The 14,289-nt window shown below is 43.5% G+C and overlaps 1 protein-coding gene across 1 annotated transcript; it reads left to right on the plus strand.

Annotated features, from left to right (window-relative positions):
* Nucleotides 1-2,008: 2,008 nt before the first annotated feature.
* LOC128060798 (olfactory receptor 9Q2-like) lies at nucleotides 2,009-2,998 on the plus strand. Its single transcript, XM_052653172.1, has one exon. It carries the CDS (start codon nucleotides 2,009-2,011, stop codon nucleotides 2,996-2,998), a length of 990 nt encoding a protein of 329 aa, XP_052509132.1.
* The last annotated feature ends 11,291 nt before the right edge of the window (nucleotides 2,999-14,289 follow it).

The following is a 14,289-nucleotide window of genomic DNA, read 5'->3' on the forward strand; positions in this document are numbered from 1 at the left end:
AAGTTAGAATAAGACATAGTGGTTCCGGAAGCAACCCCCCACGAACCAAGTTGCTGGGATTATGGACTCATGCTGCATTTTCTATTTAAAGAGGACGAAGACAAAATAATTGAAGTCCAGAGAAGAAAAGTGACTTGCCCTGGGTCATACATCTAACGTGAGTGAGCTAGGACCCAGGTCTCCTCTAGATCAGCCGGTCATTGACAGAGGAAACACTAAACGAAGAAAGAAGACACCAGCGAAGTGGAAATCAGGTAAGGACGGCTCACGCCTCCGCTCGTGCTGCAAAACCTAATTTCCAGGCCTTGTTACTACGTCTAATGGGCCAGCTTAGCTTTGGCCTGGCTGCTGGTACATCAGGTAAGCAAACACGACTGAAACCCTCCTTTACAGCCCTATTCTAGAACTCTATTAAAAGCCTTCAAATCCATTCACCCAGATTCCTCTGACAGTGCTTGGGCAACACCAGGCTGCAGAAATAGTTCTGCTTTCAAATTTGGATGCTGTTTATTATTATCAAGGGCTTGCCTGGTGGCTCAGCTGGTAAAGAATCTGCCTGCAATGTGGGAGACCTGGGTTTGATCCCTGGGTTGGGAAGATCCCCTGGAGAAGGGAAAGGCTACCCACTCCAGTATTCTGGCCTGGAGAATTCCATGGACTGCATAGTCCATGGGGTTGCAAAGAGTCAGAGACGACTGAGCGACTTTCACGCACTTGTTATCTCTGCTGCTTTTATTAGGGACTGTGAGAACAACCAACAATGCTTATGGAGCTTTGTGAGGTGCTAAAATGAACTTATGTTTGCTCTTTGGCGTCAAAGGTTAATGCAAGTACTTGCAAAAGCCAGAAAAACAAACAGAAAACCCTTGATAAGCCAGCCAACTCTAATTAGGATAACAGCTATTTGTTAAAGATGCATGTTGTCAGACTGAAAATAGAAATATTCCTATAAGCACAGCTCACTGCTGATTGCGAATGGATTTTTTGTTGTTGTTTGTGCTTTTTTTTTGTTCATAGACTATAAATTGCCCTTCCTTAAAATGTTCATTTAAAATTTTAAATAGCCACCATATATATGTACAGCATTTCTGCATCTATTTTAATCTTTGCATTAATATTATCTCATAAGCAGGGCTGATATAATGATCCCCTTTTGACAGAAGAGGAAACTGAGGTTCAGAGAGGTTAAGTGCCTTGTGGAATATCAAACAGATAATTGGGGACAGAGTTGCACATTCAAAAGCTGACTTGTAAGGGTGGGGAAGGAGAGGGAGGGATGAATTGAGAGAGTAGCGTTGAAACATTTGCATTATCATATGTAATAAAGTAGGTAGCTAGTGGGAAGTCACTATAACACAGAGAGCTTAATCAGGTGCTCTGTGACAACCTAGAGGGGTGGATGGGGTGAGGGGTGGAAGGGAGGTTCAAGAGGGAGGGAAAACAGGCATACTTAAGACTGATTCACCTTGCTGTACAGCAGAAACTAACACAACGTTGTAAAGCGACTGTACTCCAATCAAAATTAATTTTAAAAAAAGAGCTAACATAAGTTAGAGAATCACTTGGTCTTCATTCTTAGTATAAGGGAAGCAGCCATTGCTTTTTAAAATTTAAATTAAAAAATTGTTTTTTACAATGTTGTGTTGATTTCTGCTCCTTAAAAATCTAGGAACAGATCTACCATGTGACCCAGCAACCCCACTCCTGGGCATATTCCCTGAGAAAACAAAAAAGAAATATATACCCCAGTATTCATGGCAGCAGTTTACAATAGCTAGGGCATGCCAGCAACCTAGATGTCCACGGCCTGATGAAAGGACCAAGAAGTTGTGGTACGTATTACAACGGAATCATTCATGACTTTTATCCTATACGGTTGCGAGCTCTGAATTTGTTCATTTCCACATTAGGCTGCCATGTTTGTTGATGTCCAGAGCTTTACCTATCAGACACTCAGCTTAAATCTCTTCCTTGAAAATGGCTTGAACGTCTCTTCAGGGATCCCCTTATGGGGCGCTGGGGTCTCCGCCTTCACAGGCAAACCGCTGAGTGGATGCCTGGGAGGAATTCCACGGTAGTGACGGAATTCCTCTTGACGGCGTTTGCTGACCACCCCCACTGGGGGCTCCCGCTCTTCGCGGTCTTTCTGGGTTTCTACCTGCTCACTCTGCTGGGGAACTGTGCAATGATCCTCCTGATCCGCCAGGACCGCCGGCTGCACACCCCCATGTACTTCTTCCTGGGCCACCTCGCCCTCGTGGACGTCTGCTACTCGTCCACCGTCGTCCCCCAGGTGCTGGCGGTCCTGCTGGAACGCGGCGTCGTCCTCTCCAGGGTGCGCTGCGCCTCCCAGTTCTTCCTCTTCACCTTCTTCGCGTCCATGGACTGCTACCTTCTGGCGATCATGGCCTACGACCGCTGCGTGGCCGTGTGCCGCCCCCTGCTCTATGTCGCCATCGTGACCGAGAAGGCCCGCTGGGTTTTGGTCGCGGGGGCGTACGCGGCGGGCTTCTCCAGCGCCTTGATTCGAACGGTCACCGCCTTCACGCTCTCCTTTTGCGGGAACAACCAGATCGACTTTATTTTCTGTGACCTCCCACCTCTGCTGAAGCTCTCCTGTGGGGACAGCTACACCCAGGAGGTGGTGATCATTGTGTTTGCCGTGCTGGTCATGCCTGCTTGTATACTGATCATCTCGGTCTCCTACGTGTGCATCGTCCTGGCCATCGTGCGGATGCGCTCCTCCGGGGGCCGGGCCAAGACCTTCTCTACCTGCGCCTCCCACCTCGCTGCCGTGGCTCTCTTCTTTGGGACCCTCATCTTCATGTACCTGCGGGACAACTCGGGCCAGTCCTCAGAGGCGGACCAGGTGGTGTCCGTGCTCTACACGGTGGTGAGCCCGATGCTGAACCCGCTCATCTACAGCCTGCGGAACAAGGAGGTCAAGGAGGCCGTCCTGAAATCCTTGAGCCGACCGAAGGTTTCTGGAAGGTTCTAGATGGACCTTCATCAGATATGTCACTCCTTAGTTGCTCCACCTTTTCTGTCTTTCCTCAAGTGTCACCTACTTGGGAAGATTTCCCCAGATAACCTAATTAAAATGGCACCTAACATTCCATCTCCATTTTCTGATTTACTGTCATGTAATACTTGTCAGGGCTTTCCCGGTGGCTCAGTGGTAGAAAATGTCTGCCTGTGATGTTGTAAGAGATGCAGGAGGTGCTGGCTCAACCCCTCGGTCAGGAAGATCCGGTGGAGGAGGGCATGGTGTTGTCCCACTCTAGTATTTGTGCCTGGAGAGCCCCATGGACAGAGGGGCCTGGTGGGCTACAGTCCATAGCGTCCAACAGTCGAGAAGAGTAGGACGCGACGGAAGCGACCGACCTCACAGGCACATGATGCTTGTCAGGATCTGACGCACTGTGTTATAAACATTTGATACTGTCTAGTCCTCACAACTAGAAAGTAAGCCACGTGAGAGGAAGCACTTTCATCTGTGAGATTCATTTCTGTATGCCCCTGGGGCTTAGCAAAGCACCTATCACACAAAAGGCTCTCAATAAATATTTGTTGAATGTATGAATTAATCTCAGTTTCCAGTGTCGACCTTTAAATTCCAACTTCTTCCGTTCTGAGTGTTTTTGTCTGCCAAGTGGGTTTACCTAACGTAAAGGACCATGATTTTGAGGATTCAGTGCACAAATGGGTAAGAACCATGCCGATCTTATTCCCTAGCATCTGTTGACTGTAATGCATTGCCTGGCACGACTGCTGAATGAGGCAAATTAAAAAAAAACCTACCTACCAATGCAACTATGTTTTGATCCAAAGGGATTTTCCAAGCCCCATCATTTATGTTTTCACTGTTTCTCTTCTTATTGTTTCTGTGGGTTTTGAATGATTATATGAATATTAGTGATGATAATGATGGATCAAGATTTATTAGGCATTTACCACCTTCCAGGAATTGTGATGTTTGCTCCAGGAATTATTTGATTTAATTCTTTCCACAACACTGTAAAGCATGTTTTGTTGTTATTCCTGCTTATTGGTGTGGGAGGCACCTGGGAGCTTAGAGTTGAGTAATTGTGCCAAAGTCAGCAAGCAAAGGCTAGAGTGCGGTTCCCTCGCGCCCCACCCAAAACCTGAGCCCTTCACAGTCTCCTACTATCATCTACTTTCCACCCTATATAATTCCATTCAGTCTGGAATTTATTGTTATTGCAATTTTCTTTTTCCTTTTACCTGGTGAAGAAAAGATAAAAGACCAGTCAGTAGAGGTAGAAGGCAGTCAGCAACGTTTATTTTATAGCCCTGATGTGTTGGTACTGTGTAATGTGGAAGTGTGTGTCAATGGAGGGTGTGTGTGTGTGTGTGTGTGTGTGTGTGTGTACGTGCATGCAGTTGTGTATGAGAAAATGAAACGTGCAGATTAAACAGATGGTGACTTCTGAACTCTAGGACCTTTCATTTTAAGGACATATAACAAACATTTTAGAAAAGAGTTGGGTGGATATATTTAAGAAAGATACTGGGAGAAAACTACAGCTGTGGCAGGAGATTTGGATTCACACAGCAGCCTTTGCTCGTGTTTTTGTGCAAATCACTTCACTTGGGGTGAAGCAACTCCATGGAGGGCATCTTGGTCATTTTTCAAATATTAGCTGCCATGTGATGTTCCCCGACCCATCAACTTCTGTCATAGGTGCTAAGAGGCATTTTGTATTCTAGAAAGAGCTCAGAATTTGGTAACAAAGTGTCTACTTTGTCACTTCTTAGCCCTTGTGGCTTCAGGTTTGTTAAGGCCTATCAGCCTGCTTTCTCAGCTGTGGAATAAGGCTTATGGAGCATTTACTGCATGCCACGTTTTATGTGCAGCTCATTTGTCTGCACAACTGGGTGCATGTAGAGGATGGGAAGGTGCTGGCTGGCATTCATAAGCATAAACATTAATTCATAAACAGCGTTTTCATGGTGATTATCCCAGACCCCATGGTCCACGTGTACCGATGGGTGGAGGGACCCACAGCTGATCAGTGGACGCCTTCATTTCAGAACTGTCTGAAACAATATTTCCTGGGCCAGGATTAGCCTTGGATCCTTCTGAGGTAAGGAGTTCACTAGTAATTTTAAACTAGCCCTCAAACTGGCATACACTTAAATGCACACTTAAGCTAACAGTAGACTCTAGGCTAAAAGCTTTACATGAATCATTTATTTTAGCTCTCCCAACAAATTTAATGGAAAGTAATTATTACTGACTTCATTTCCAAAAGAAAGAAATTAAGACCCAAAGAGGTTGTGTAACTTGCCCAAGTTTCAAGAAAACCGACAGACCAGGGAAGGTGTGATCTCAAGTGTCCAAAGTATGTCCTCTTAAATGGTACCCACCATTCTGTATTTCTCCCTCTCTTTCTTCCAGGCCCAGTACTCAGTTGCAATTTGCTTCAGAGGCGTCTGAATTTCAGTTGCTTTCTGGGTCTCAGTGTTTGGTAGGTCTGGGCTGGTGTGGATGCGTCTAATGGACTGACACAGATATGAAGTTCATGGAACTCATGTTTGCCCTCTTGTAGGGCCATGATGTGAATTGGGGAATTTGCGTCTCCCTCAGAAAGAGCAGGATTGGCTCAGATGAACTATTGACTTCGGAAGGCCTTCTAGAGCACCTTTGGAGTCAAAGCTTCCTCCAATAAGTAGTTCATTAGCATGGGGTCTCTGAACTATCTTCCTGATGGCTCAGACACTAAAGAATCTGCCTTCAATTCAGGAGACCTGGGTTCGACTCCTGGGTAGGGAAGATCCCCCGGAGAAGTGAATGATGACACACTCCAGTGTTCTTGCCTGGAGAATTGCATGGACAGAGGAGCCTGGGGGGCTACAGCTGGCGGGGTCACAAAGAGTCAGACACGACTGAGCAACCAACACTTTCACCTTCATGAGGCTCCAAACAGTCGCCAAACTTGTCTCCACATCTTCTTTGCCGATCCTTAGTGATTGTCTAAGAATTCAAGATTCCTTTCCAAACACAGATCATTGCTATTTCCTACCGTTTAATAGCATTACAAAGTGTAATTTATTATTTTCTTGTATTTATCATCTATCTATCTATTCATTATCTATTTATCATCTATCTATTATATCAGTCTCTCTATATCTATTTTCTATATCTATCTACCTATTCATCTATCATTTCATCAGATATGACTCAAAGGGTGTGCCCTTCTGATTTACAAAAACTTTTTAAAAACAGCTTCACTGAGGCAGAATTGACAAGCAATAAATTGCCTAGTAAGTGTACAATTTGGTAAGTTTTGACATGTGAATACACCTGGGAAACTGTCGCCACAATGAAGATAATGGACATATAACCACTCCTCAAAGTTTCTTTTGCCCTTTCTACTCTCTTGAATGTGCCCCTTCCCACCACCCACCCCTTCATAAACCCAGGCAACCACTCATCTGTTTTTTTCACTCTCCATTAGTTAGAATGTCTTAGAGTTTACATAAACTTTATATAAGGGAATGTCTGACTTTTTTCACGAGCACGCTTATTTTCAGATGCGTTAGTGTTGTTGTGAGTGTCGCTAGTTCACCCTTATTATTGCTCTTCCACTGCATGAATATGCCGTGGTTAGTTTACTCCTTCACCTATTGATCAGCATTTTGGTTGTTCCTGGTTTTTGGCTTTTTTACAAAAACCTGCTGTGAACATTCCTGAAAAGTCCTTGTGTGGATACACACTTCTCTCAGGTAACTAGGGCAAGCATTGTTGGATCACATGGGAGGCACAGACTAACGTTTCAAGAAACTGCCAAACTGTTTTCTAAAGTGGTTGTATTACTTCCCATTTCCACATCTTCCCACATCCTCATCAACACTTGGTATGGCCACCCTTTTTTAATATTAGCCTTCTAATGGGTTTACATGGCACTTCACTGTGATTTTAGCCTGCATTTCTCTGATGAGTAATTACATTGATGTTTAATTTTTAAATGTGGTCACTTGCCTTTAGTAAGTCTTTGGTAAAGAGTCTGTTCAAATCTTTTGCCCATTTTAAGTGGGCTTTCTGTCTTCTTATAATTAATATGTGAGAGCTCTTTATACTTCTAGATACAAGTCCTTTATCAGATATATGATTTGCAAATATCTTCTCCTGTTTTCTACATCATTGCTTGTGTTACTCTTAACAGTGTCCTTCAGAGAGTAAATGCTTTTCGTTTTGAAGAAGTCCCACTTATCAATTTTGTCATTTATAGACTGTGCTTTTGGTTTCATATTTAAGAAGTATTTGCCTGTCTCCATGGTCACAAAGATTTCCTCCTCTGTCTCCTAGAAGTTTATAGTTTACGTTTTACGTTTCTGTGTAGGACCCATTTTGAGTTGAGTTTTGTATATGAAGCAAGGTTTACTTTGAAATGAACACGTCTGCAGATGGACACTCAGCTGTTCCAGCATCATTTGTTGAAAAGACTGTCTTTTCTCCCCCGAATTCCCTCTGCGCCTTTGTTAAGAATCAGCTGTCCATGTGTGTGGGCCTGTGTTTGGGCTCTTCTGTTCCAGTGATGTATTTGTATGCTTTTACTCCAATACCACACTGTCTTGAACACTGATGTCAGAAATGAGGCAGTGCTCGTCCTTCAACTTCATCCATTTTCATAATCACTTTAAGTATTTTAGGCCTTCTGAATTTCCATATAATTTTCAAAATCCAATTTTTCAATTTATGCAAAGATGTCTATTGCAATTTGATTGAAATTTCATTAAATCTGATTGATCAATTTGGGGACAATTGACATAATACCAATACCGATTCTTCTGACCCGTGAGACTGATGTATCTCCTTTTATTTTAGCCTTCTTTAATTTCTGTGTTTTGTACTTTACAGTGTATAGGTTTTTCAATTCATTTGTCAGATTTATCCTTAAGTATTCTATTATTGTTGATGCAATTGTAATGGTATTGATTTTTAAATTTCAGTTTCAACTGTTCCTTGCTTGTGGAAATACTATTGATTTTTTTTTATACTGCTCTGGCAACACTGGTAAACTTACTTATTAAATCTAGTAGTTTTTTTTTGTGTGTGTGCAGATTCCAATGAATTTTCTACTTAGAAAATCATATAAATAATAGTTTTTCCCTTTCTAATTTAAGTGACTTTCTTTTTCTTGCCTGGCTGTGTTGGCTGGAGCCTTTGATAGGATGTTTCTCTATTTTTTTATTCCAAATTTGGTACCATAAGTTCTGCTTTGCACTGTTTTCTGAGCCTGTGGCATATTATTTTATTTTATATATTTTTGTTATTTCTATTTCTTTAATTTCTCCAGTTTTATTGAGATCTAACTGACATATGGTATATGTTTAAAGTGTACACAATAATGATTTGATTATATATATATATCGGAGAAGGCAATGGCACCCCACTCCAGTACTCTTGCCTGGAAAATCCCATGGACGGAGGTGCCTGGTAGGCTGCAGTCCATGGGGTCACTAAGTCGGACATGACTGAGCAACTTCCCTTTCACTTTTCACTTTCATGCATTGGAGAAGGAAATGGCAACACTCCAGTGTTCTTGCCTGGAGAATCCCAGGGACAGGGGAGCCTGGTGGGCTGCCGTCTATGGGGTCGCACAGAGTCGGACATGACTGAAGTGACTTAGCAGCATATATATATATATATATATATATATATATATATATATATATATAGAGAGAGAGAGAGAGAGAGAGAGAAATGATTACTACAATTAGTTAACATTCATCACCTCAGTTCAGTTCAGTTCAGTCACTCAGTCGTGTCTGACTGCAACCCCATGGACTGCAGCACGCCAGGCCTCCTTGTCCATCACCAACTCCCAGAGTTTACCCAAACTCATGTGCATTGAGTCGGTGATGCCATCCAACCATCTCATCCTCTGTTGTCACCTTCTCCTCCTGCCTTCAATCTTCAAGTCATCTCTTTGCATCAGGTGGCCAAAGTATTGGAGTTTCAGTTTCAACATCAGTTCTTCCAGTGAACACTCAAGACTGATTTCATTTACGATGGACTGGTTGGATCTCCTTGCTGTCTGAGGGACTCTCAAAAGTCTTCTCCAACACCACAGTTCAAAAGCATCAATTCTTCGGTGCTCAGCTTTCTTTATAATCCAACTCTCACATCCATACTGGAGAAGGAAATGGCAACGCACTCCAGTACTCTTGCCTGGAAAATCCCATGGACGGAGGAGCCTGGTAGGCTACAGTCCATGGGGTTCCAAAGAGTCGGACATGACTGAGCGACTTCACTTTCACTTTTAGTCTCTCACCTTTTATCATGCAGATTTTCACAGATGACTTTTACCAGGTTAAGGGAGTTCCCTTTGATTCCTAGTCTGTTGAGAGGTTTTCCCCACCTAAAATCAAGGATGATTAATGGATTTTGCCCACAATCAATTTCTGCATCCATTAGTGTGATCACAGTTTTATTTTTTGTTTATTAATATGGTGAGCTACATTGATTGCTTTTGAAATGTTGAACAATTCTTGTGTTTCTAAGAGAAACTGTACTTGATCACAGTGAGAAATCCTTTGATTATCAAAGAAAGTAGAAGATGTTCCTGAGTATTCTTGGCTCATTAAAAAGGTCACCAAGTGCCGGGGTCCAGCCCTGGTGGATCCAGGGAATTCGAAGGGTGGACGGAGTCGGCGAGGAAAACTTATTTATTTATTAATAAAAGATTAGATTAGGAAGAAATAGTGTAGCAGGAAGATTAAGTGGAGAGAAGAGGCTGATTAACTTGGGTTACGTGGAAAACCAATAAAGTTCCAGACAAGGAGCTTACACCATCTACGTTAGGCCACCGGTGCCCATTTGAATATCGGAGAGTGCCCCGCCTTGGGCTGTCTCTGTTACAGAAAAGCCGGGACAAGTAAGTAGACATAGTGAGCCTCCGCGTCCCAGATGGGAATTCAGCCTGAAATTGGAGTAAAGAGCAGACACGGGGGAAACCAGTCCAGCGACTGGCTCTCCTTCTATTGTCCTTCAAGGCCTTTTATACTTTTGATTATACATAGAGATCAATGGATAATACAAAATCATGTAGCATTAGCAGCCCAGACTCTTTCTGTATATCTTTTTGTATACAAAAGGTCTCAGGTGATTTACATTATCTTCTGGCCAAGAGGCTTGTTAACACTTTTTGGCTCTCTTCCTTAATGAATGTTAATTTCGTTTCCCCTGAAGTGTTTTTCTTTAATCTGCATCTCCTTAAAGCGTTAAAGTTACATCTCTATGGAACAAAGGTGCAGTGGGTTATAACAAAGAAGGTACTTAACTCAAAGATCTGATGTTGCTAATACCAGGTCTACTACTTGTTTTTCTATACACCAACTATATCTAAAAATAAAGGATGTGAAAATTTGGCAGCAAGCATTGACTCAACAAATGAAACCTTTAATCAGTCCTATTCTAGTGACTTTGACTCTTCGGAAGCCCCTACATTCCTAGGATGTTTTAAGCTTCCTGAGCCTCCTGCAGTCAGGAGGCCTCAAACAATCACACGCGCAGCTGTACGAGTCCTGCAGGCAGGCCAGAAAGCCATCAGAGGGGTTTTTGGATTGAAACACTCTTTCAAATGCAGAAGACTAAAGCCCTGAATTGACTTTTTCCAGAGAATGTCAGAAGAGTGGAAAAGCAGGCAGATTCTTATTTTTTGGGGGGCGGATGCGCAGGAAATTCCAGGGGGAAAACCTGAGGTCTGATTAGCTTTGCCATCAGAGCTCTGCGGCATGACCTTGTCACGGGTGGAATTCCTCACGCTGGCTCCCGGCAACCAAGGGTATTGCCTAAAGTCGTAGGCCAGTTTTAAATGGGATTCGACGTTCTGAGTCATCTAAATTCCTCTGTTAAAAAGAGACTACAGAGAGACATAAGCCGTGGAAGGAAGACAGAGGCGAATAAGACATCTGAGATGTTTCCGTCTTCTGGGGAATATGTTCTGAAGGGGGCATTCCCAATCTGAGTTCAGGCCAAGGACGAGAGCAGCATGGACTGAGGAGGGCAGATGAGGACGTGTGGCTTCAGGAGAGATGGTGGCCCCTGCGGTACTTGAATCAGCTGATTCCTCCCTTTCTTTGGAAGAGCTCTCATGTCCTTCCTCCATGTTCAGGACTCTGCTCTGCCTCCTCCTCCGGGGCTGCTGTCCTCAGCGTCCTTTGCTGGCTCCGTGTTTCTGGATGTCAGAGTCATCCAGGACTTAGTCATAGGCCTTCCTCGCCCTCTGAGGCCACTCCGTGGGTAATTTCTTCCCATCTCATGGCTTTAAGTGCTTGAGGTATTTAAATAAAATGCAGATTCTTTGCTATGATCTCCATGATTCAACCAGGTTAGGTACCTAACTGCCTCCAGGACTATATCTGTGTGCCCTCCCTTTCCCCCTAGCCCAGTGCACTTCCTGTTCCTTCAGGATGCCAGACATGCTCTTATATCAGGATCTTTATTTATTTATTAAAGGATCTGCTCTTCCTTTTTCTTGGAATATTATTCCCCAGATCAATTCACGGCTTACTCCTTAAGTTTATTCAGGTCTCAGCTCAAACACCTAAGACTTCCCTCCCTAAAACAGCTATTCCAACTTGTGACACTGTCTGTCACCTGACCCCACTTCACTTCTTATCACAGGCTTGTTTGTTCCCTCATAGTATAACCAACATTTATTTATATGTTCATTTCTGTCTCATGCATTATAAACGAAGAGCCGGGAAAGCGATAGTACTGTCTTATTTTGACTCTCACTAAATACTAAAATTATTTGTTAAGTGAATAAATGTATGAACATTTACTGACACTTTATACAGTAGGTTTTACAAATTATTCTTACTCAATATATGAATTTTTTCCTACACATTTCTGAGGCATTTATGTTACCTACAGTTAGATGGCAGAGGTTTTTATTAATTTATTCATAGAACCACAAGTCAGCTTTTCTCAAGTGAAACTAACACAGAAGAACAATTATGGCATAGAAGTCAGTTTATCTGTGCTTTGAACAAAATCTGTATGCTTTCCAAATCTAATGACATGAATTATTGCCTAAATATTGTCTTTGTTTATCAAATCTTAAAAATCATTTGAATTTTTTGTCAGTTTCTCTCTTTAGTTTGTGAGTGTATTAAGGGCATAGACTGTGAATTATTCATTCTTTTAGTCCCAGGGCCAGGCTTGGAGCCTGGTGAAGAGAAGGTTTATAATCTATGTTTGTTGAAAATGACAAACAGAGGAATGATTCAGGGAAATACAAGAATTTAGGTGTGATTTACACCTCTCTTCTGTGAAGACCTGTCAAGGTTTTTATAAAAGTTTGTGGTTCCTTATTTCCTTAATCAACTGTCTTTTGTGTCCCAAACTTAATCTTCATTTAATTTCTCAGGCAAGCTTCCAACCTGCATTCAAGTCTATTTCTAGCTAACTCAGCTTCCCCATTACTCACTGCAGATGAAGTGATATCTTAGGATATAGCCTCCTCTGGACCCATAAGACAGAAGTAATAGAGGCCCAGAGCAGGTCCATGGGGATGAGGCCCAATTCAAACCAAATGATGGAGGTCTGACCACCATGGTACTTATTCTATCAAACATGGGCTCAATGAAACCAGAATAAAGAGACAAAGTTATAGCTCTGCCTAGTTGATGTTTGTGCAGCTGAGAAGATTCTGGTACCATGGTATCCATGATGACTTAATAGGCAAGATAGCTTATCTTCCTTAATATAAAAAAAGCACTTTTTGTTCCTATAATGATGGCTACAGTAAAATGTTAAAATGAAATAATGTGTGTGTGTGTGTGTGTGTGTGTGTGTGTGTGTGTGGTGGGGGTGTGTTGTGTGTGTGTGTGTGGCAGGGGTGTGTTGTGTGTGTGTGTGGCGGGGGTGTGTTGTGTGTGTGTGGTGGGGGTGTGTTGTGTGTGTGTGTGTGGTGGGGGTGTGTTGTGTGTGTGTGTGTGGCAGGGGTGTGTTGTGTGTGTGTGTGTGGCAGGGGGTGTGTTGTGTGTGTGTGTGTGGCAGGGGTGTGGTGTGTGTGTGTGTGTGGCAGGGGGTGGTGTGTGTGTGTGTGGCGGGGGTGTGGTGTGTGTGTACCCAGTCACGTCCAACTCTTTGTGGCCCCGCACACTGTATCTCGCCAGGCTCTCTGTCCATGGAATTTTCCAGGCAAGGATAGTGGAGTAGGTCCCCATTTCCTGCTCCAGGGGATCTTCCTGATCCTGAGATTGAACCCACGTCTCTTGGGTCTCCTGAAAGGGCAGGCAAATTCTTTACCACCAATGCCACTGGGGAAACCCCAAAACGATATAGAGTATGATATTAATCACTGTATCCCATGAAACAAAACCACCATTTTGGTTACATGCTGCTGTATAACAACCCTCAAAAGTAAGGGACTTAAAATAATAATAGTCATTTTCTTGTTATCCCTCAGCATTCTCAGAGTTGACAATGCAGCCAGGCAGTTTTCACTCAGGTACCTGCCATCAGAGCTGAGGCTGGGATCAGCTGGAGTCTCACTCCCTCACATGGCGGGTGCCTGGCAGGGAGACTCAGAGGATTACTGGCTGGAACACCTGGGACATCTTGCACGTCTCTCTCTGACTCTCCGTGGTCTCTCCAGCAGGGTGACCTCGGAGTAGAGGGACTTCTTCCATGCTAATTCAGGCCCCAGAGGTGCATTCTTGAGACAGTGCTACAGGAAAATGTACAAGGTATTCTAATAGCCTCGGGGATCACGCAGCACCACTCTGGGATCCTCTGTTGGTCAAAGCCAGCAGCACAGTCCTCCAGGCTCAGGGTCAGGGGGAGGGCCTCAGACTCCACCTCTTGATGAGGAAGTAGCCAGTCCTTCAAGAGCACGTGGGACGGAAATGTTGTCGCGTCCATTCTTGGAAAACATACCCTGCCACGGCCGCTGTTAATGTCTTGCTGACTCTCCTCCTTGGCTACAGGGTGTTTTTAAGATGGATGAATGAAGGACTTGTCCGTTAGGCAGTAGGCATCTAGATTCACAAAATCCTGGAGCTGGAGTGCAACTTAGGCATTTTTGGAATACAAGGGAACTGAGATTCCTTCACTGGAGTCTGGGTTAATAGATCCAGGCAAGGGTTCAGAGGGAAAGCCGTCAAAGATGGTCTGCAGCCTCTTCTCAGCCTTGGAGAAGTCTGAGCTTTGACACACCATCAAATCCCTCTTGCACTAACTCAAGAATTGTAAAGGTGTGTATTGGATCCAAGACACACAAAAGCCCTGCTGAAATGGCTCTGAAGTGA

This window comes from Budorcas taxicolor, chromosome 15, assembly GCF_023091745.1.
Source record: "Budorcas taxicolor isolate Tak-1 chromosome 15, Takin1.1, whole genome shotgun sequence".
Classification (NCBI taxonomy): domain Eukaryota; kingdom Metazoa; phylum Chordata; class Mammalia; order Artiodactyla; family Bovidae; genus Budorcas; species Budorcas taxicolor.